General features: G+C 43.9%; 1 protein-coding gene across 1 annotated transcript in view; it reads right to left on the bottom strand.

Annotated features, from left to right (window-relative positions):
• MTUS2 (microtubule associated scaffold protein 2) overlaps positions 1 to 21,734 on the bottom strand; it is a 323,407-nt gene that overhangs the window by 13,181 nt on the left and 288,492 nt on the right. The window contains exons 10-15 of the mRNA XM_080376378.1: positions 18,949 to 19,015; positions 11,914 to 12,128; positions 6,181 to 6,286; positions 4,256 to 4,329; positions 1,973 to 2,071; positions 539 to 658 (exon numbers count right to left, since the gene is read on the bottom strand). Of these exons, the coding sequence (XP_080232504.1) occupies positions 539 to 658; positions 1,973 to 2,071; positions 4,256 to 4,329; positions 6,181 to 6,286; positions 11,914 to 12,128; positions 18,949 to 19,015 (681 nt within the window). The remainder of the gene's footprint in view (positions 1 to 538; positions 659 to 1,972; positions 2,072 to 4,255; positions 4,330 to 6,180; positions 6,287 to 11,913; positions 12,129 to 18,948; positions 19,016 to 21,734) is intronic.

The raw sequence follows: 21,734 nt of genomic DNA, 5'->3' as shown, positions 1-21,734 counted from the left end.
GCTTGCTGAATATTGCTAATTCATACTTGCAGCTGGGAGCTCCCCAAGTACCTGCACGAACAGCAGCAAGACACACATGATTCAACCTTCCGCCAACTGTCCCTTCCAGCCCTGAACCTGACTCCTGTAGGGGCATATGGTACAGGCTGGTGTACAAGACAAAGCTCTGGACTACCACAAAGTTCCCCTTCCTCCATCCTTCTTACACCACTCACATCACTGTCTAACAGAATAGGCTGAGCAGGTATTGCATGGAAAAGCAATACAGATCAACGGATGTGTGGGAGAAGTCAAGGGTATCATGGGTGGGTGAAGGGATGGGAAAAGATCCCACTGAGGGAAAACTTGAGACATGGTACAGTAGAAGTGGCTATACAGGCTGACAGTGGGACAACACAATATATAGGCATTTACGGAATTCTTTGACTGTGCCTTGCCCCAGCCTCTTGTGTTTTCTCACCTCTTTTAAGTTCATCTGCTGTAACTTTTACTTTATTACCTCCATGATGCCTCCTCTGGAGGAAAAATGAAAACTCACATTTTTTTCTAGCTCCATGATGGTCTTCTCCTGCTGGTGAATCTGCTGGTTCTTCATTTCCAGAACATGTTTTAAGCTCCTCAAATCATTTTCTAAGTGCAGATATGGAGCTCGTACAATCTAGGAAATATACCAGTGATTTGGATATCTGTAAGCCATAAATGCATCTTCAGCCATAAGATAAATTTTCCTCAGTGCACCCAGTGGTTTAGGAGTCTCAGTGATGTGAAAAGCACCTGGATGTGGACCTCCACAGCCCATCTGAACCCTGATATTCTCTCCTGGGTCACCCCTTTGGCTGGACAGCCTTGTGGCTAGAAAGATGGGATGCCAGGTTGTTCAGCAACTTCATTTGTACTGGTAGCATGGGAACTGCATGAGGTGTTTTATGCTCGTGCAGGTATTTTGGCTTGGGACAAGTACTAACATAAAGCTAAGGAAACTAGACAAGGGGGCCAAAGGTGAAAATGAGTGTTCTGCCTTGCCTGCACCACTGAATCACAGTGCCTGTTAACAAAGATCAGATCTGTTGGGAAAAAGTTCCTCCTCTGCTCAAGAACTTCAGATGTAGGGGATATTAGGGTTCAACCCATGGGCCAAAGAGGCACTCTGAATTAGGCTGATGAAATAGTGTTGCTGACTTAAGCTGTTCTGGATTTTTCCAGCGGTGAACTACCTGGTGGTACTTGGCATTAACATTACTGTGACACAGCAGAATTTGTCCTTTCATGTAATTTAAATACTGCAGCAGAGGTGGAAAGGGACTGATGCTACTTGTTTCCCACAGCCAAGCCTGCTTCAGAAATGCGCGCTCCTTTCCTAAGGAGTTCTCTCACCTAAAAACTCACTGAGCCCCTTGCTCACCCCACTATTTTTATTCTGTCCCCTCTGTCATGTTGATACAGCTACCCATGGGGTTGTGCTGTGAACAAACTGAAATGCCCCAAGTTAAAAGAAAACTTTCTGGGGAGTCATTTCAGGGTTATTTCATTTCAGATAGATAACTGTAGTGTGTGTTTACTTACACACTGTAAAAAGAACCAGCCCATCCCCAGTAGACAGCAATTGAATATATACTTCATATGACAGGGCTGTCCCCTGCAAGTCCAGAAAAAAATGAAAGAATACAGGGATACCAAAGAATTTGGTTCAGAAGGCACCAAAAAAAAGAAATCTAAATGTGAAAAAAGTAAAGACAAAGAGAGGAAGAAAGGGAACAAGAATAGACAGCAGTAAGGTCATACTAGATGGAGTCAATGAAATGTTTTGGAAACAGAGCTGCAAATGCTGGATGAAAGAATAAAGAAAAAGAAGTAAAATCAAAAAATGATGGCTCTGGACTTTCTGACTCCTCCTCAGAGTTCGAGATCTGGGGCGGGATCCTATTGCTATCCACTGAATCGTGTGATGTGACTGTATATAGTTGCCATTTACCTTCAGTTGTTCCTCTGTTTTTTCCTTCAGAGCCTCTTCAAATCGGTCGGCTTTGGCCTTAAGAGATTGTTTTTGAAAAGTGAGGGTGTCTATCTGGTCCTGGAGGGGAGACACAGTAATGAACACACCAGCCATGCTATCACCCCTCTTACACTCGTACGAGTCAATCTGCACTGTGAAACTACCAGGGGAGCTGAACAAGGCCTAGAAATGCCTGCAAGGTGGTTTTTTTTACCTAAGGCCACTTGAACACCCAGCGTTTTGATAATCCAGTGCCTCAGGGAATCTCAAAATCCTTGTAATGCCTGCAGCTGGCTGACACTGTGTCCTGGTTTCAGCTGGGATAGTCTCAATTTTCTTAGTGGGTGGTGCAGGGCTGTGCTCTGGGTTTGGTGTGAGAACAGTGTTGACAACACACTGATGGGTTTGTGTTCTAGGTGATGTTTATACCAAGTCAAGGACTTTTCAGTTTCTCAGCCCCTGCCAGTGAGAGGGCTGGAGGGGCACAGGAAACTGGGAGGGGACACAGCCAGGACAGGTGACCCGAACTGGCCAAAGGGATATTCCATACCATGGGACGTCATGCTGAGGGAAGAAGAAGGGGGAAACGTTTGGCATGGTGTTTGTCTTCCCAAGTAGCTGTTATGCGTGATGGAGCCCGGCTTTCCTGGGGATGGCTGAACACCTGCCTGCCCATGGGAAGTGGGGAATGGATTCCTTGTTTTGCTTTGCTTGCGTGCGCGGCTTCTGCTTTACCTATTGAACTGTCTTTATCTCAGCCCATGAGTTTTCTAACTTTTACTCTTCCAGTTCTCTCTCTCATCCCACTGTGGGGGTAGTAAGCAAACAGTTGCATGGGGCTTATTTGCTGGCTGGGATTAAACCATGACACACTGGCTGGCCCTAGTTCATCAAAAAGTCTTTGATGCTACATCACCCCAGCACCCTGGGCTGGATGAGAACCACTGTGCCCTTCCTTAAGAAGCTGGCATTTATAACAGAGGCATGACAGATTATTGCTGTGGTTCCTAGAGTCTGAATAAGGTGACAGTTATCCCATCCCTGCTTCCTTCACCTTTCTATACTTCTAACATGGTAACAAGCAATGATGAGTTAGTGGTGTGGACTTCAAATGACTGTTGTTTCATCTCAGAGTTACACACAGAAACAACACATTATTTTAAGCAATCATATTTCTGTTACGATCGAAGGCATTCCTGTTACCTCTCTCTATACAACACCTGTAAAAAACACAGTTGCTGTGAAACTGGTATTCTTATCTTTCGTGTATGTAATTTCTTGGCTGTAACATTACATCAACGCTTATTGCAAAAACTGCTGACATGCCTTGAACTGTCACAGCAGCATGAGGAAGGCAGTGACAGTTGCTGCGTGCAGCAGTATGTGCTAGTCAGGGGTTTTAAAAACTGTAATTCATCTGTGCCTATGAAATCAAACAAAGCTTGCATTATTTGCTGTGACATCTTTACTTGTTCACACCAGATTTTCAAACTTAAATGTGAACCACAAGGGGATGCTTCTGCTCTCCATTCCCTGGGATTTCTTCATCTAGAGAGTGCAAACAGCATGGAGTTATTAGCAGGACTGAAAAAGCCAAGATGATCTTTAACTTGGTGTTAAATACTGGAATAGGGGACGTGATGTACAGGGCTGACCCTGGCTGGCTATAGCCTGACTGCACAGCAAGGCCAGCCGTGGGACATCCCTCATCAGCGACTGCATTGCCCTCCGGTGGGAATGGAGATGTTTCTACAACGTGGGACCAGCTCCGCCACACTTGGGCAGCAGGGAAGAGTTTAAAGCACAGGCACACGGCCAGGCAGGGAGAGCTCACCATTTCTGAGCCCTGTGGGTGCCTGCCAGAAGGTACCATGCAGACAAGGTGATGCTCACAGCTGCCGCAGGTGCCAGAGCCCTCCCCACCATGCAGGGAAGAGCTCAGCTTTGTTCCTTGTGCTGGGCCAGCAACCAGCAGGGTCAAAAGGACATTTCTTTGCTTTATCCAGCTGCCTTTTCATCCCTTTAGGTTTGCCCTCTCTTCTCTTTCAGACAGTATTTTGCTGAACCAGCCAAGTGGAAGGAAAAAGACTGAGGGGGCACCTTTGCTGCTAGATCCCAGTTTGGACAGGCAGAGGACGAGAGGTACTATAGCTGGTAAGAAGCAATAGCCTGGTGTGCTGGCAGCTGGCAAGGGGGCTGGGGCTGCCCCGTCAGCTGCTCCGCCACATCGTTACAGGGGTGGGAAATAATGAAACTGCTAACCTGGAGTGACAGCCGCAGTTTTTCAAAATTCTCTTCTAATTGAGCCTTTTCCAGACTGTGAGCGGCATTCAGTTCTGGGGAAGATACACAGACACGGCATTGCTAAGTGAAGTCCAGCAAACCAGGGTCCGAGAGTGCAGACATTACGAACCAAGCACAATTCAGGATGCAGTTTTAGGGCACGGAGATTGACTAGGAAACCGGTAGTAATATACTCTGCAACCTTAGGTGAATGTTTTGAGGATCAGGATTTTCTTATCTTTCAGTGGTTGCAGGTGTCTCTGTATCTGTGTGACTGGATTCTGATTTTTCAGAACTGCGCAGAATTCCTGGCTCCCAGGGCTCTGATCTGAAAAGGGTCAGTTTGACCCTATTCAGGGTGAATATCCCCAAAGCAAAGATTTTAAAATAAATATATTTAAAAGCTTGGGTTGTAATTTCTTTGGGGAGATTGAGATGGGAGCCAGCAACTCAGGATGCAAAAATGCAAATGACAGTGCTTCTCCAGGAGCTGTGACAGATGACCTGTGAGATTTATTCCATGACTGAGATGGACAGAGTCTGAAGACAAAGTAGTCCTCCATTTATATTACATGATTAAAGGTTTCACTACTAGGACAACTCACCCTGGACTTAGTAATAACCAAAAGTTTAATAACCAAAGTGGAATAAAGTTTAATCTCCAAACTAATGACATCAAACTGTCATTCAGTACAGCAGTAGTACCTAGCTTTTTAGGATACAGACACTCTTATTTTTTGTGTCTTTACCCTCATTCCCATGGGGTTCTGCCTTCTAATCATTGCTCACTAGCCACAGTAACAGCATTAATAATACTGATGCTCCAGCGCTCTCTTTACAGCGCACTAGCCCGCAGCTGCTGCAGTGCCTTTTCCATGCACAGGAGGGCATTTCATACCCACACCAGGAGCAGGGAGCACAAACTGGCCACCAGACCCTTACTAAACGACAGACAAGTTTTATCATCAGAGAATACTAACAAAAATGGAAAGATAAGAATATCCTCATGCAAGGAAGAAGTTTTTTTTATTATTTGCAAAACTGTATATGTTAATTTTAAAATGCTATGCTAGATACCATCTCTGCCTACAGGGGAAGGGAATAAACTGTTCTTAGTTATGCTCCCTATTTTTATGTTATGTCATATGTTAGAGATATATTATGTCTCTAATTGACACAGTGCAAAGCTAAGCAGTATGGCTCAATTTAGGGAAAGTTGTGGGAAAACCTAATAAAGCTATTTAAAAATCAGACCCTTAAGCTTATGGTGTAAAATAAAAGAGGGAGATTGTACAGATAACTGTTAAATGTCAGCTAAAGCATGTACCAAGACATGTATTTAGATACTGAACTGGTGGGGAGGAAACAGCTCTGTCTGCAGCATCAAACCCCATGGAAAACCGTAACACAAAATAAAGATAGCAGTGCTGAGGTGCAGATTTGCACTAGCTTTGGTCTACTCAGCATGGCCAGACTTTAGCTACTGAAAATGATGAGTTTTGTTTTTAGAAGCAGTGTAGTAGGCATTTAAACACCTAAATTCAGAGACGTTCAATGAGCTCTAGCTTCCTGAGCACCCAAGGGTTAGGCTCTTGAGAAAAGTCTGTGTGTGAAATGAAGTGGAATTTGGACTCCATGTTTAGTGTTCCACGGAGAAAGCCTTATCTTTGGCCCAAAGATCCCTCAGGTAGTCTCAGTTCCAAGTCAGATGCTGTACACACTGCACGCACCTCTTCCTTCATCCCTAGCATGAGCCTGGTGGTCCACCCCACATGAAAGCACTAGACCAACAGAGATTGTATCATCTATTCTGGAAGAAGAAAATCCAAGCTTACACAATCTCACTAGAGCACTAATTCCTGCTCTGGAATAGCTCTGTAGCCATTGGGTTGTCTTTGGCTTACCTTGAATCTTGCAGTCTTTCTCCTTCTGCAGTACTTCAGTAATGGCTCTGTGGTCATTTTCCAGCTGTAACATTGCAGCTTTATGGGCAGCTATGATCTTTTCCATCTGTTCCAATGACAATGAATGGAGACATGGATGCATGATTAGATGTCTTGTGGCACACCGACAGGCCACTACTTAAGAGCTCCAGTGAGCTGGAAACAGTAAAGGGGTCTACCAAGTGTGACACTGACACTTACAGCACCTGAACCATTTCCATCTATTATGAAACAGGCACGCTGATGCCTTGAGTATGTAGTCATTGCTGGTAGCCGTTTTGTTCTTTTAATTTAATGGTGATAAAAGAGGCACATAAGAAAGTAAAAAGCCAAAAAGCCCTTAAGCAAAGAAGCCATTTATGATATGTTCATAAATATCAACAATTCGTTAATCTAAATTATATTAATGACCAGACTCCCTCTGATGGTCAGATAAACATACACAGCTCTGAGCCATCCTAGGTTTTGTTTTCATGGCACTTTGCTGCAATGATTTTTATCGTAAGGTCTTGGATCAACTTCCACGAAAAGTGCCTATGAATTATTCATAGTTGTAAAATACTTATTTCTAGAGAAAAATTGGAATTATTATCAGCGGGTATGTAAAATGAATTGCAATATATCATACTTTTACTTGAAAAAGAGTATCCTACAAAGTCATCAATATCCACATTCCTGTGTCCTCTTCAATCATGCATTTTTAGTCCACATCCAGTAAGCTGATGGAAGATATGACAGCACTTTTTTGAGTGTAGACACCAGAGTTTTCAGGTTGGTGTGAAAGTATGGAAGAGGATAGTGAAGCCACAAAACTTTTTTCCAATCTCACATTTGAGGCTGAAAGAGGTCCTGCTGCCCCAAACTGCCCAACAAACTGAACCACACAGCACACAACCATCATGGGAGCAGGGGATACAGTTGGAAGAGGGCTGTGGGCAGCCTGTGTTCCTGTGCACCTGCTAGGTTTGGGACTCCTTCTGTACATTGTTTGTTACTAGACTTGACTAAAGGCAAAGCAAGATCCCTAATGATGGTGCTTTGACATATATCGCTACAGAAAATCCAGTAAGAAATGGCTGATCAGGTTAAGTCAGTGGTCTAGAGCAGTTTCCAAGTGCAATTCATAAGTTTGTTTTTCTTGGTTTTGTAATCACAGTGATCTTATTCCCTACATTTAACACATTATCTGTGATCTCACAATGCAGAGGATCAAACTATTTTACTTTTACAATGAAACAGCTGTTTGTTGCAAATTGACTTTAAACAGCTTTTTTTTCTCACTTTTATGTTAAATAATGATAGAAAGTTACTGCAGCTGAGCATGTCTTGACTGAAATAAATGTTATTTCACTGTATTAAACTGTCAAACTTGTTAGATGATCCAACAGAAGCAAAATTTCCAACTGTACTGGAGAAACCATGCTTTTAGAATGAAAGACAGGCATTTAACATGAAATTGAAAATTATCCAAACTATTTTTCATAATAATGTGGGAGACAACTCAGTGGTGAAGACCTCTTTGCAAAACAATGGGGACTCAGCCTGCTGATGTACTGCATGAAAGAGCAGGGAAAGGAGGGGCTGACCCAGTGGGCTACTGATGGGATAGGGACTATCACTCGACTTTTCCCAGAGCATGATGTCCTTGTATATGATGTCTGTGTGCTGAAATCTCATGAGCATTGCTCTGTTCTTTACCTCACCCTTAAGTCTTTATTCAGACACTAACTGCTTCTCAGCTAAGCAGCACCCCAAAAGAATGATTACGCTCAACTCCAACACTTTCAGAAGGTGAAGGGGTTTCCTTTTGCTGCCACCATCTTTGGCAGGTTATTTATCTACAAAGCCAATTAAATATGTTCCAAATGGTCTGCAGGGATTTTTATGTCTTCTGTGTGTTTCGTACCCACATCCTAAATGACTAATATTCCAGCGTGAACTCCTATCTGCAATTTTTCATAGGAGATAGTATACTTGGCACTGGGAAGCAGATCTCTTGGATATTAATTCCAGCTTCACCTCTAACTTACTCCATAGGCTTGTTCAACTCACTTAATTTGTGTCATGGTTATTTCTGGCTATAAAAAGAACCTCAGGTGGGATTTTAAAGCCTTAATAAAGTAAAATCAAGAGAAGGCTTCAGTGGGAGATGTTCAGTAAGTTGGCAGACCAAACAGCTTGAGGTGAGCAGCTCAAGCGAGAAGGCACGCCAGGATCGCAGCCTTCACTTTGCAGTTTTGCCCTTAGCTGCAAGGAGATATGAGAGATAGTGGGATGCATTGGCACACATGACTGGTTTGTGAGGAGTTTGGCTCTCATGCTCTGCTATGCTGAAAGAGCTGCCTCACCTCCTCAGAGAGAGCCAAGCCTCCAAAACCTTTCAACTATGTATCCAAAGAAAAGACTGCTACTTAAACTAAACAGTGACTACAGCAAAACAGCGTGGAAGACTAGGTTGTGACTGGAAAACACGGCAGAGGGATGACTAACTTTCATATTAGACATGTGGATACAGAAATATATGCAGATCCATGGTTAAAAGGATTTAGCTTTTGTTATTGCCTTCATGAACGCAAGCTTAAAGTCCCCCATGCAGATGGACAGCTCAAGGATGAGGCTCACATCGAGGGTAAGAGCTCTTTAGCTCCTGGGTTAGGTACCTCTGCCCCAACACCGGCTGGGACCAGCACCAGCTCAGCAGCAACAGAGCTGAATGACGCCAGTCCCTTGAGCCAGCTTGCTTCTTTTGTTATGCTCTAAGCTCTAAGCTGGGTGCTTCTCCTCTTCCTCCAAGCAGGGGAAGGGAGAATCAGAGCATGCCAAACCCTTTGGGTCAGCAGCGGTGAGGGTTCCTTATTCCTCATGCACCTTGGTTCCTAGACAGAGCTCTCCTTTTCCTTGGCCAAGAAACATTGCTGGTGAGCAGCTTTCCAACCTGGCCTGTCAGCCTCTCCAATCCAAGAGCATTTGACACAGGATGGGTGTATGGCAGAGTAGGAATTCAAAGGGAAAACCTGCTAAAACTCATCATGAGATGCTAACGGAACCACAGATTGAAAAGGTGGGCTTAAACTCTAAGATACTGGGGGCACAGCAGCACTTTCAAAGCAGTGGAGAGAAATGTTTACCTTATCTTCAGTAATTCAGGGAACAAAGAGCTCTGGAGCAAAGCATAGGGCTGGAGGAGAGAGAACTATCTGCTCCACAGAGGGACAAATTGCTTCTGTGTGATGATTAACAGAATCGCAATAGATGAGAACATGAGAAAAAAAAGTATACTTTTAGTCAAGTTCTATGGTGACCAGTATCACTCTTTCTTGCACTCATCAGCTTGAGGAGACAAAACCCACCATCTGTTCTTGTGGTCCTGGAAACTTGCAGAAGTGCTTCAAAGAGCAGCAGAGATAAACTATACACTATCTCAACAAAAAATTTGCTTGTGGAATAAATTCCTTCACAAATGCTGATGCCTGGTGGTCCAGGAGAGGTAAGGTTTGCAGCTAGAGTGAGTATCTTCTACTAGGCAAACAGACACACTGAAAGAAAAAAAGCTAAGGTTTTTGGGAACACCACCGCTTTTTCATATCAGAAAGCAAAGCAGAAAATTTGAGGCGCATTGCAAGAAAACCGTCCTGCATAAACTGAAATGATAACTGAAAGACATGGCTCAGTATATGCTTTCTGAATGCTTTCAAAAGCATTAGAGAGATTTTGAAAATTCTTCTTTAGAACACAAAAACCTATTTGACAGCACCCTCTAATGCATCTTAGAAAATCAATGCACTAACAGAAAACAGGAGGTTGTCTGGGACAAAACAGCCCAGTTACATACAGCCTTTGTGTTACACATTACAAACTGCAAATCAGGAACTAGAAGGCACAGCAATTAAAACAGGTAAGAGTCCAGCAAGAGTTCTTCAATGTCCTGCCACTGAAGAGTCAACCCAAACCGCATGGTGCTACACAGGGCAGCAGGCACTCTGGGGCGCAGGCTAGGATGCTGTGTGTCTGTCCAACACAGCTGTCTGACCCACATGTCAGTGAGGACCATGCTGCACCCAGTCCCAGTGTACCACTGGTGTTACACAATTAATCTAACACTGGGCAGCTGTGACATGAATGACATCAAACTGTCACCATCTCAGTTTGTATTTGCACTCCCACCCCAGGAGTGTTTTACAATACAACAAGCACAGGCAGTAAATGGTGTCATTTCCCTTTTTACAAATAGCTGACCTTAAAGACAGTGGGCTGTCATCTCTGCTGTGCTGTGTTTGTGCTCTCCTCTCCTCTCCTGTGAGCTCAGTGCAGGCTAGTCCCTTTCCGTGGGTCCTGGAGGTGCTTCAGTTGCAGCTGCACAGTGCTGTGCCAGCCTTTACCTCCTAAATGGTCTAAATTAGCTTGGGCCCTGGCTATGCTGATGGGGCTGGCTTGCTTCTGAGCCCAAAGCTAGTACGAGGCTTGTCTGCACTCTGCACCCACTGCAGTGCCTGCTGTCAGCCCACTCCCTGGGCACAAGCAGCAGGGAGCAGCAGCTCTGGAACTCCAGGCCACAGCCCCTGAATGCACAATGGAGATACCCTTAGATACAGAGCACACAGACATAAAAACTCCTCCTTGACCTTTGGTCACATCCATTCATTTCACAGACTGCACCTGCACTGCACTGTTGCTGCCAATTTACATTGCCTCAGAGAGTGAAAAAGTCATGCTCCACCACCTCAGCTGCCCTGGGCATTAGGAAAACCCCCAGGCTGGAGAGAACAATGCTGGCAAACAGGAGGCCTGTTTGCTGGGCTCACATATTACAGATGACTGGCCCTTCCGCACACTAGATGCCTGGGTACCATCCCCACGGCATGTCAAAGCCTGACAGCACACAGTGCAGAGCACACCTGTACGTGGCAGATACTTGTGTGAGAAAAGCCATCATGAACCGTGGTGTGGGGTAACGGGTAAGAGCTGCAGCTGGAAAAATCAGAACTGTATCCACTTAATGCAAAATGAGAAAAGGCCAGGTAAAGGCATTACGGCCATAATCCAGGGCAGGATGTTCTACCACATCAGATGTGCTCATAGGGGAGTTACGGCATTTGTTCACTCTAGCTGTTAAAAATAAGCTTAAGTAGCTGCATGTGAGAGTATTCCTACCTACATACAGAAAGCAAAGCAAGGAGAAGCACTTGGGACATACAACCTAAGAGATTAGACTGAATGATGGAGCAGAAATCAGGGAACCTGGGTTGTATTACCTGCTTGATATTTAGGCTATATATTGCATGGGCCCTATTGCTTCCCTGTACAGCCTTTAACTAGCATTACAAATAACCACGGGCAGGGCTCTGCTGGCCTTACCTGTGTTGAGCAGATTCTTGTTCAACCCTTGGTTTCATACAAATTGACTACAATGGGTGGGCTGGGAAGCAAGTATGCACGGGGAGCAGAGCTAGTCTTAATATTGCTGCTGTAAAACATCTGGAAGCATGTGAAGACAAGACATGGCAATATAATGTACTACTATGTAGAAATACCAACAGGAATAAAAGGGAAAAGCAGTAAAGATAGTCAAGAATATTTTTATCCAGTCATCAGTTTGTTACCAGTGTCTACATGCTGGAGCGTTCAGTATGTGTTACCTGAACCCACTCAGTACTGGCATGGTCTGCTCTTCAAAGGGAACAGGAGGAGACTGACCTGATTCTCATGATGCAATTTGACTTGCTCCAGCTGCAGTCTGTGCTCCTCCTCCAGGCTCTTCTTCCTGATGTTGTGCTCCTCCTCCAGGCACTGCTCCAGCACCTGCAGCTCCTCCTGCTGCTCCCTTTGGAGCTGCTTCACCCTCTCCTCAAAGGACCTCTCCAACTCCACCTTCTCGCTCTGCAGTTTCAACCATTTCTCTGTATTGAGGACTATGGAGACAAGACCACCAGTCAGGCTCTGAACTCCTTGGGAGCAAACAGTGGCATCAGATCTGTTGGTATAGCACTGAGCACAGTGGTTCTCGCCAGCTCTGGGGCTCCCATGAATCTCAGCCATCAAGCTCTGGTTGTTGCTTCTCTCTCTGTCCCACTCTCTCTCACACACACATACACGCATTTGTTTAATAGAGGCACTGGCAGAGTATGCAAAAGACCATGTAAAAATGGGATCTGATGAAGTATAATAATAATCATCATCATCATCTGGGAACTCCGAGGACCTGCAGGGTGACTGGATGTCCCCTCCTGGCCAGCACAGTCTTGGATCCAAAAATCAAGACTTTGTGGCTTTTACTTTGCCTTGGATATAAGAAACAGCATGTGAGACAATCACTTGACACAAATCCTTTCAACTGGGATACAAGATTTTTCTTACCTCCTTCTCACAAGCCATAGTCCTGGCTAAGTTCCCCACTTCCAGCAATGTGCCAGAAAGGCAGAAGCTGCCTGGGCTGTCTAGGCACATCCTGTGCCCGGTATGCAGGGGGTGTGATTGCCCACTTGAGCAGGAGGAGATGCATCTCATACATCCCATCTTCCAGCTGTTAGAAGCTGCTCACCCAATAAATCTGTATTTCGCACCAGATCCATCAAGGATCTCTTTAATTCATTAATGCACACTTCTTAAAATATTTTTATATTCAAACCACTATCTTGTGTGCTTCATGGAATCAGAGAGTGCAAATGAAAGGCTGATGCTGAAGGCAATCAGAAAATGTGAAATTTTTACTCTTGTGAACTAACCCCGTGACCATGTCTCTGAATTTACAACCATGTCTACAACTGGTTTCAGAAGCTGTAGCTCCAACAGTTCCACCGAGTCAAGGATACTCAGTCTATTTCCCCATTTTATTCCTCAGCTGTATCATTCCCCAGGTCCCAGAACAGCAGTGTCACAAACACTGTATCCTTGGACTTTTGCTTTCTTAAGAATGGTTTCAATCAATCCAGATACTGAAGACCTGATGCAATTTGGAAAAGGTCAGCCAGACTACATTTAGAGAGCAAGTTTGCTCACTTGTAAAGATCCAACAGGTAAGAAGCGATTAAAATCACCATGACCATAACACTCAGAAAAACACTAGAGAAGAAGAGATTTTTTTTAATGGCACTACTAGAAGTTCTTTCAGATTTAGACCCATAGCTGGTTTCAAAAAATTACCACCTTTTAAATGTACCATCTATATTAGCCAGTCATCCTTCCTTTGCCTTTTAAAATGCACGTGCCACACACAGACCAATATGGCTTTGTGAATCACTGAACTGGAAGCAGCTGTTTCCCTGTGTAGACAACTTCTGAGTGTTTCAGAAACGTATTTATCCTATGACCACATATTTGCTCAATATCTGGCAAAAAAAGCCAAACGCATTTTCCTGTCTCTTTCTAATATGGTATCACTCAGGTAATTTTTTTCAGGATAGGATCAATTTGTCAGAATTACCTATTGCTGTGACCATGGGTCATGTTAGGTGCACCCATGCGAGGTAGTTTGGCCACCAAAGCTAACCATGTCTTTCCCCACACAGCTATTTTTCACCCTGTTTAGAGCCCTGCTTCCACATTTACTGCATAGTAATACCCAGACTTGCCCAGTATGCCCAGACAAATGTCACTACTGGGGTCCTGTTCCAATCCTAATGTTTTCTGGAACACTAAGAGGGACTCTGCGTCCCTTTCAAGCTCTCTGCTTCTTACAGAAAGAGGGAAAGCAAGCCTGAACCGGTGAGCTCAGCGCCGCAGCAGTGGCCCATAGAAAGCTTTCCCACCTGCCTCATACCCAAAATGGAACAGCGCAATTTATACGGTCATTAGCTGAAATGTCTCCTGGCAGTTTGGATTATAGCTCTAAACCCTCTCTCTTGCTTTTGTATTTTTTATTTCCTCTGACATACAAACTGATCTCAGAGCTAGAGGACAAGGGGTAGTGCTTGCAGCTCTGTGTTCAGTAGAATTCAAGCTTACTCAAGCTTTAAATTGGAGCTGTAATGAACCTCATGTCTCTCCAGCCTCTCTAATGAGATTACTCAGCTCACAGGGAGGGCTGGGCGACAAAATGACATGCTCTAACCAAAAGAAATTATATCTGAAAAACTTTCTGTAACCTGAAACAAAATATTCACCTCTTGAAAATCAAACCCTGATGCAGATGCAAAATAGAGGGAAGGGGAAAGCAAGGAAAGAGTGTCTGCATGGCATGTTCCCACACACCCAACAATGATACAGGAGGCAGAAAACAAGGCCATTGCCCAGTAAATTTGCCCTGTACTGAATATCAAACACTTCCTATGAGAAGAAGTGATCCCTACCACAGCCTCCCAGACCAAGAAAATGAGGCCAAGGACTGAAGTGATGAGGAAAGACTGAATCTCTTCTTAGGCAGGAGATGGATCTTTGGGCCTGGCTCTGCTGGGGCACGAGTAGCAGAAGGTGACACTCATGCAGCCCAGGACAAGGTCTGTGGCTCCCTTACCTGGCTGGGGAGCAGGAATCAGCGTGGGAGAGCCTGCCTTGCTGGAGCCAGTGCTTAATCAGCTGTGGCTTCAGCAGGTGGTTCTGGTGAACCAAGCTGATTTGACTCCAGCAGGGCCCTGACAATAGATGCCTGAACAGAAGACCCACTAACGTTGCTGGGAAACTGAATTTTACTTTCAGACATTGTGATATGGATACTGTAGAAGCGATCTTCTAGAAAAAAAAAAATCACTAAGGAAATTTATATAAATGTATTACTGACATGGAACAAGACAAACAGAGCACAACTGCTATCAGTTGCTATCCAGGGGAGTTACACCCTGGTTCTCTTTTTCCTTCTCTGTAGGTATTTCAGTTGCTGCTTACAGACTGGAAATGACTCTGATGTAACAGGGCATGTCCCAGGATGACAGCGTGCTGGGTTAAATGAGAGCAGCTGCCATTGCTGCCCTACTCCCCGAGCACTGAGTGGTTTTTACAATGCGCAACAGATGAGCAAAATTCATTTCACACCGGGCTGGGAAGGTGAGGGAAAGGGAGATGTCACTAAGGACTGATCCTCCCACAAAAACCCAGGCTGAGCCACAGCCCAGCCTTCCCAGCCCTGGCACCTTGCATTTGGGGGAGCAAGTCTCACGGGAACTGGGGGGCCGGTGTCATGTGGCCTCACAAAGGGACCATCTGCTTCTGACATGACAAATAGACTCTTCCCCTTGCAGATCCTACTCTTCCTCCTGACCCTTGGCCACAGATTCACAGACAAATCACAGCCACCTCACTCAGGTTAAGGATCCTCTGACTAGGAAGCATATCCAGGAGGAGGTGGCACACAGGCTTTGGCTCCCAAACTCTCATGAACACAGATAATGCAAATTTTAAACTTGACATCTGATTCTCTTCCATTCATCTAGGGTTTTGTGTATCTTCATACCTCCTCTGAACTCATTTCAAAAGCCATTTGCCTGATAGCAAAGGAGCAGGTAATTCTGATATTTAATTTCCATTAGTTTGAAGGGAAACAGCTGGTGTTCAAAACCTCTTTATTCCAGGAGTCTAAGTGTTGCAGCTGAAAAGCGCTTATATTTATAATTTATAACGATGAGTGTCTTGAATGTAGAATGATTGCTTGTCATGCTTTTCTAGCCTTGGTATTTCTACCAAAATACATGTGCAAATCTTACTGCATAAAATAACAAGTCCCTCAGCATTTATAGAGGCCACATTCCTCCTCAGTGCTGGGAAAGGAAAATCACTTACCTATTTCAATGCACGCTGGTTTCAGATAGGTGCGATACTTCACAGCAGTGCTGGGGGTAAAGGTGGACGGTGTTATCCGAACCTAAATATTTTGCCTGGGTCCAGAAGGGTGCAGGTCCTTAGGCTGTTTTACACAATGCTCCATCACTGCTATTGCTTCAGCAGCGGTTTTATCTACCAACAGAGGCTTCCTTAAAAATATATTTTGACTTTCCTGAACAGTGGATTATATCTCAGTTTCATTGATTTGTACAGCAGAATCCTACAGTTTCTGTTGAAGCTAACGAAGACTGTGTGCTTTCAAAACCAAGCACATTCAGCACCTCAATCATAATTCTGAATTAGAGCTATTGCCTAAACCACTAAATGTACATACTGCTTGTATCAACCCTGGCTAGTCCAGCCCTGTTTTACTGATTCATCCAGGTATTTGCATCAGTGAGTCTGACATGGTGAATTTACACATGAGAAATCAGGAATTTCTGACCAACACCCATGCTGTTTAACTGCACTGGTTATTTTTAAACTAATGAGACATTACTAACTAAAATGACCAAGACAAGTCAGAACTACAGCTTGGTTATAGTCAAAATAACATGCTCCGTAGACTTTCCCTGTATTTCTTCACAGAATCACCTATGATTGCTGCTGTCAAATAAATGACTGTTTCATTCTTTACCTGCAGAAAGCTTGGTACAATATGTACAATATTGTACAACATACAGATTCATCTGACAGTGAGACCAGAATAACCTTCCTATAGTGCAGGCAGGCTGCTTATCTCCAGTAGCACCCACAGCCCCAGCTTGCACTGCTTTAGAGACGGCAAAGAACTGCACTAATGAGAAATGCTCTCATGCACATGGCATTTCACCTTGTCCACAGATCTGAAAAATGGGTTGCTTCACAAAATTTAAATTTATAATTTTGTTCCAAGGGAAAACAGACTACCCAACAATTTTTGAATTACACTAAAAACCATAAATATCCACCTTCCATATGAATGGATACATACCAGGATATGTACTGCTGATGAATTTTTTCACATGTTGCTGGGGAGCAATACCTGCACATGTTCATCTTTTTGTCCATCTCTGCTGGGATTCCTTCTACCTGGGTATGTTGCATCTCAGGGTTGCATGGAGGGGATACCTCCAACAAGCGTGACAGATCACCAGCTACCCCTGTTGCTCCTAAGCAGCCTCTGCTCAGCATCTCAGTGTTTCCCAGAGTGCTTGCTCAGGAAGAGGTGGCCCGTGATGGTTCCTCTCCAGCACACATGCCTACTGGACCATTAAGCAAAGGACTATCCCACACCATCTTTCCCTTCTTTGAGAAAGAAAGCACATACATATCTATGGCTAATCTGCCTTCTGAAGCAGTACAGCTCAGCTGAGACCTCAGACTGCTTTTCTGAAGCATTTGGGATTCTTATCAAAACTGTATCCATGGACTATCAGGACCCAGTTTGGTGCGGAGGAGGTATTTACTGCTGCATGCACAAGAGCAATGGCAAGGGCAGGCAGCACAGTGATCTCCTGTTACTGAACAGACTGCTCTGGGACTCCCAAACAGGCAGTCAGTCATATCCTTGGCAAAGTTCTCTAGCAAAGCCACCAGTGATTTGTATCCACCTCAGCTGCACAAACATGGTGTAATGGAAGCAGAGCTGCTCTTTATCTCCAGCCCTGTATGTCCCTTTCCTTCCCATGTCACCACCACCTACAAAAGCACTCGTGAAAATGAGCAAACCCAACCTGCTAGAAAGAGGTAGGGCTTTCAAATGAAAGGAGGGTATTCAATGGAAAGCTTCATATGTGCCCTGCCTAAAGAATGTACCACTGGCAACCACTCCTCTGTAAGAGCTGTGGAAACGCAGAGGATGGATGAAGGCAGGCATCAGGGAATAACCAGAAACACTGTTTTGCTATTGCTGCAGTATCCTTTGGCTGTGGGGACAATAAAGCTCTCTATGAAATGATGATCAGCCAAAAAATTTCAGAGGGGCACAGCAGGGAGCACAAGCTGTTGGGCATCAGAAAAGGGCTGTGCTCAGCTTTTCTGCGGTAGGTTGTCACAGGCAAGGTGAACACGAAGCACAGGGAGGATCTGCAGTTCTACTTGCCTTGCAGGGGTTTGGCCTGTGCTCCCCCTTTGCAAACCAAGTCACCCTCCCACCACATGGCACAATTTCTGCTTAGTGTATGACCCAGCAATTGGGGTCCCCCATGCAAAGAAATCTGAGAGGTCCCCCCTGTTCACAGCTCTAGTCATCAGTGGTTCCAACAATTTTTGATGCTCAGGGTGTCCCCTGTGCCAGTGGTCCTCCCTCCAGGTGCCCTTCCTCCTCTCTATTTGCCCTGGAGTAGATGAACTCAACATCACACCCATTCTGGGGAGATTTAAGCCCAGAAGAGCTCAGAACTGGCTGAAGCCAGTGCAAAAGCCTATCTTCCCTGTCAAGAGTTGCAATGTGTTTACAGCATCCCTGTCTTTCCTGTCTAGATCAGAAACCAAAGAGGGTAAGTGGTGCATGCAGATACACAGAGAATACTGAATGGGACACATTGCTTTTGTTGTCTTTCAACCAGGAAGAGACCTTAGAGATATTAATAAGCAAGTTCTGAGCTTCATATCCTTAAGTTTGCAGCTGAACTGCCAAACATGCAAATGTATGTAAGTGAGCAATGCATTCCCAGGCACCATGCACCACAAAGGTCCCAAGTTCCCACTTCTCATCACACTGTCCTTTCTCCTTGGAAGTGGTGGTACATAGTCTGAAAACGGAAGCTATGGATTTATGAAGAACAATTTGTCTAGTAAAGATAATGTGTGGTGATGGTCCCATCTCCACAACAAAGAGGTAGAATCACAGTTACCTGCAAAGCCACAAAACCCCTTGACACTGGGCTTCAGAAAAGACTTCATCACATGTATGCACGCTCCCCAGGATTAGGGCACAGAGAATAACTGTGTAAAGTGAGAAAAACACTTTGTTGTTACTTTGCTTGTACTACTTACCAGTTTCATCCCTGATCTTTGCAAGCTCTTCTTCTAACTCCTTTATTTTCTCAAAGGTGTTCTCATTCTGTTTGAGGAAAAAGAGAGAAACATGTATAGTCCCCAGGTTTATCCCTGATAAGCACTTTCACATGTTCATTTAGTAAAGCAGATTAGATTGATTCCTCAGATTTTTTTTGGGGGGGTAGGGTGGTGAGGTGGTGGTGGGATTATAATGAACCCATTCCGTTTTCAGATCAGGCTTAGGAGCCATGACTCACTGGCTACAAATACCTGGTATCTCTATAAATACAGGCACACACACTCATGTACAGGACAGCACAGAATACTCTATTTACTCATATGGGTCTAAAAGGACATTTTTATTTTTTTATCATTTTTTGTTCTATCTGTGTACCATATATGGCTGGACTGCATGTACAAGATGGTTTTCTTAATTCTGTGAAAACACTTGCATCTATTGATGCCTGCATTTAACCACCTCTAAACATAGTGATATGGTCATGCAGTTAAATTTGCCAAGCAGATTACTGTACTTACACCGTTCTAGGCATGGTGGACATACCCATAGAAACACCACTGATGGCCTAATGTTCATGCCTATTTACACATTTATTTCTGGTATTTTATTGTCTGTAAAGAAAAAGAGCTCTTTTCCTCAACTGTCTCAAAAGAAATCCGAATATTTAAGGAATTAAAACAGATGAGTTGGCCAAAGGAAAATTTAAACATATTTACATTAACAATGCTAAGGTGTTATTACTAAAATGCAAGGACTTTGACAGCAGGTATCTTTTGAGTGCTGTGCAAACTGACAGAGAAAAGCCTCAATAAAATCTATTGGAGTTTGGTTTAGTACAATAAATCCCAGCATAATGATTCGAAGCATAAGGGCACTTTAAATTGGAATGTGTCCTGAATCACATCAGGAAGAAGACAAAGAACATACCATGCTGGGAAGATCATTAATGATTAGGAAAACTAGATCAGCCTACTATAAATTTGTCCCAGGTTAGAAAAGGCCAAGAATCTTTAAAGGACACTACAAAAAACTAACATTTAAGAGAAAAAGCAGTGTAGTGGCAAATGGAATTATAAGCAGTCCTAGAAAGTAAATCTTTCAGTCATAATCAAGCAAGGCTAATAACAATCTAGGGCATAGAAAAGATTAGTTCAGCAGTAAGATACACAGCAGATAGGCTAGCAGATCAGTTCTGTCTTACCAAAATGTAAATGGAAAAAATAAATATTTCAAAGCTTAATGTTTCTCTTTATTTTTCCGGCATCTAATTTTAAACTGTTAAGAGAAATAACACAAAAGCTTTATTTTTGCTAATACCAGGAAACCGGAATCTGGAATTTAAATCAATCCTTTACACACTGCTGTTTTGGGATGATTTCTACCAGATCCAAGGGAGACACTTTCTGGAAAGTTTTGCTGTAAATAGAGTGATAAAGTGAGCTCAGTTGAGATCCTTGGGTGCTTAAGGAGACCCAGGCGATGTGGGAATCTTTTTTACTCAGTTATGGGAAGAAGCCAGGCACGCAAGGCTGGGCTCCTCCAAACAGTCAGCTCCGTACTCTGCTGAGTAATGCACAGGGTGTTGTGTGCCAGGACTGCAGAGTCCCTAGCCCTGACCAACTGCATTAGGCTCAGAATAAAATGCAGTGGATTGTTCTGTTGCTTTTTGTTGGGGTTTTTTTACTATTATTAAGTAATTTAAAAAAAAAAAAAAAAAAAAAAGTGTGGATGAATATAGCCTCGTATGTTAAAAAAACATAGCCCTTCACACAGATTCCCAAACCAGCCATCTTACAGAGATAAGGTTCCCCCTTTTCGAGAATATCACTGCATCTGCCCGTACCGTCTGTTTAACTCACTGGAGTAATTTTAAGAAGTGTTCTTGACAAATTGCCAGGACTGTTGCCCTTGAAGGTGTGTGCACAGGGATATACTGGATATGGGGCTTGCAGAAGAAAAGCACCCACTCAAATTACCAGCTCCTACTACTTGAAACAAAACCCATTTAAAGCAAGAGAGCTCTGTACAAATCATTGCCAGCACCTACAGATGAGCAGAACTCAGTGGGATTGTTACTATTCTACTTACATAAAGAATTAAAAGCGAGTAAAAAAATTACAACCTAGGAAAAAGAAGTTGTTAAAATGTTGATCCTCCATAAGAAATATTACAGAATCCTTTTTTTACATTATGTTTTATCTTAGATAAGGTTTGTCCTACCCTTGAGGACACTTGGTGGGGAGACTCTCTCCAAAAGAGTGGAGAATCACTATGGTACCAGATTAAAAATGCTATCCTATAACCCAAACTTCAGCATGGACACCACCCCACCAGGAGAGCGGGCCTCCTGGCTGTCTCCCACTATGCTGGGGCCATGGTTTCCAGAGCAGCCTCTGGGGCTATCTCGAGCAGCTGGTGTTGGCACAGCTTAGGTGGCTTCCCTGTCACTTGCCTGCCCTGCCAATACTTCTTGCATTGTATTTTATTTTGGTTAGAGCTTTCTGACTGCTCTTTGGGACCTTGTATTTATGTTTCCTGGGAGGTCAGATGTGCAAGAGTTGCCCTCAGTGCCAAGGTCTCAAGTAGTCCCTCTTTCTCAGAGGGTTCTTTTAGAGACCAACAGCACATGAGTCCTTATCTTTCTCTTCTGCAAAAGAGGCAAGGTGTAGTTTTGGCTAATCATCATACCAGGCATATGGTCTCCTGGGTGCATGGTGAACTTATAAATTCCTGACATTTTGTGTTATTGCAACCTGTTTTGTCA

The sequence above is a fragment of the Falco punctatus genome, assembly GCF_963210335.1.
Source record: "Falco punctatus genome assembly, chromosome: 2".
In the NCBI taxonomy this organism is placed as follows: Eukaryota; Metazoa; Chordata; class Aves; order Falconiformes; family Falconidae; genus Falco; species Falco punctatus.
This window is presented reverse-complemented; position numbering and strand designations above follow the sequence as displayed.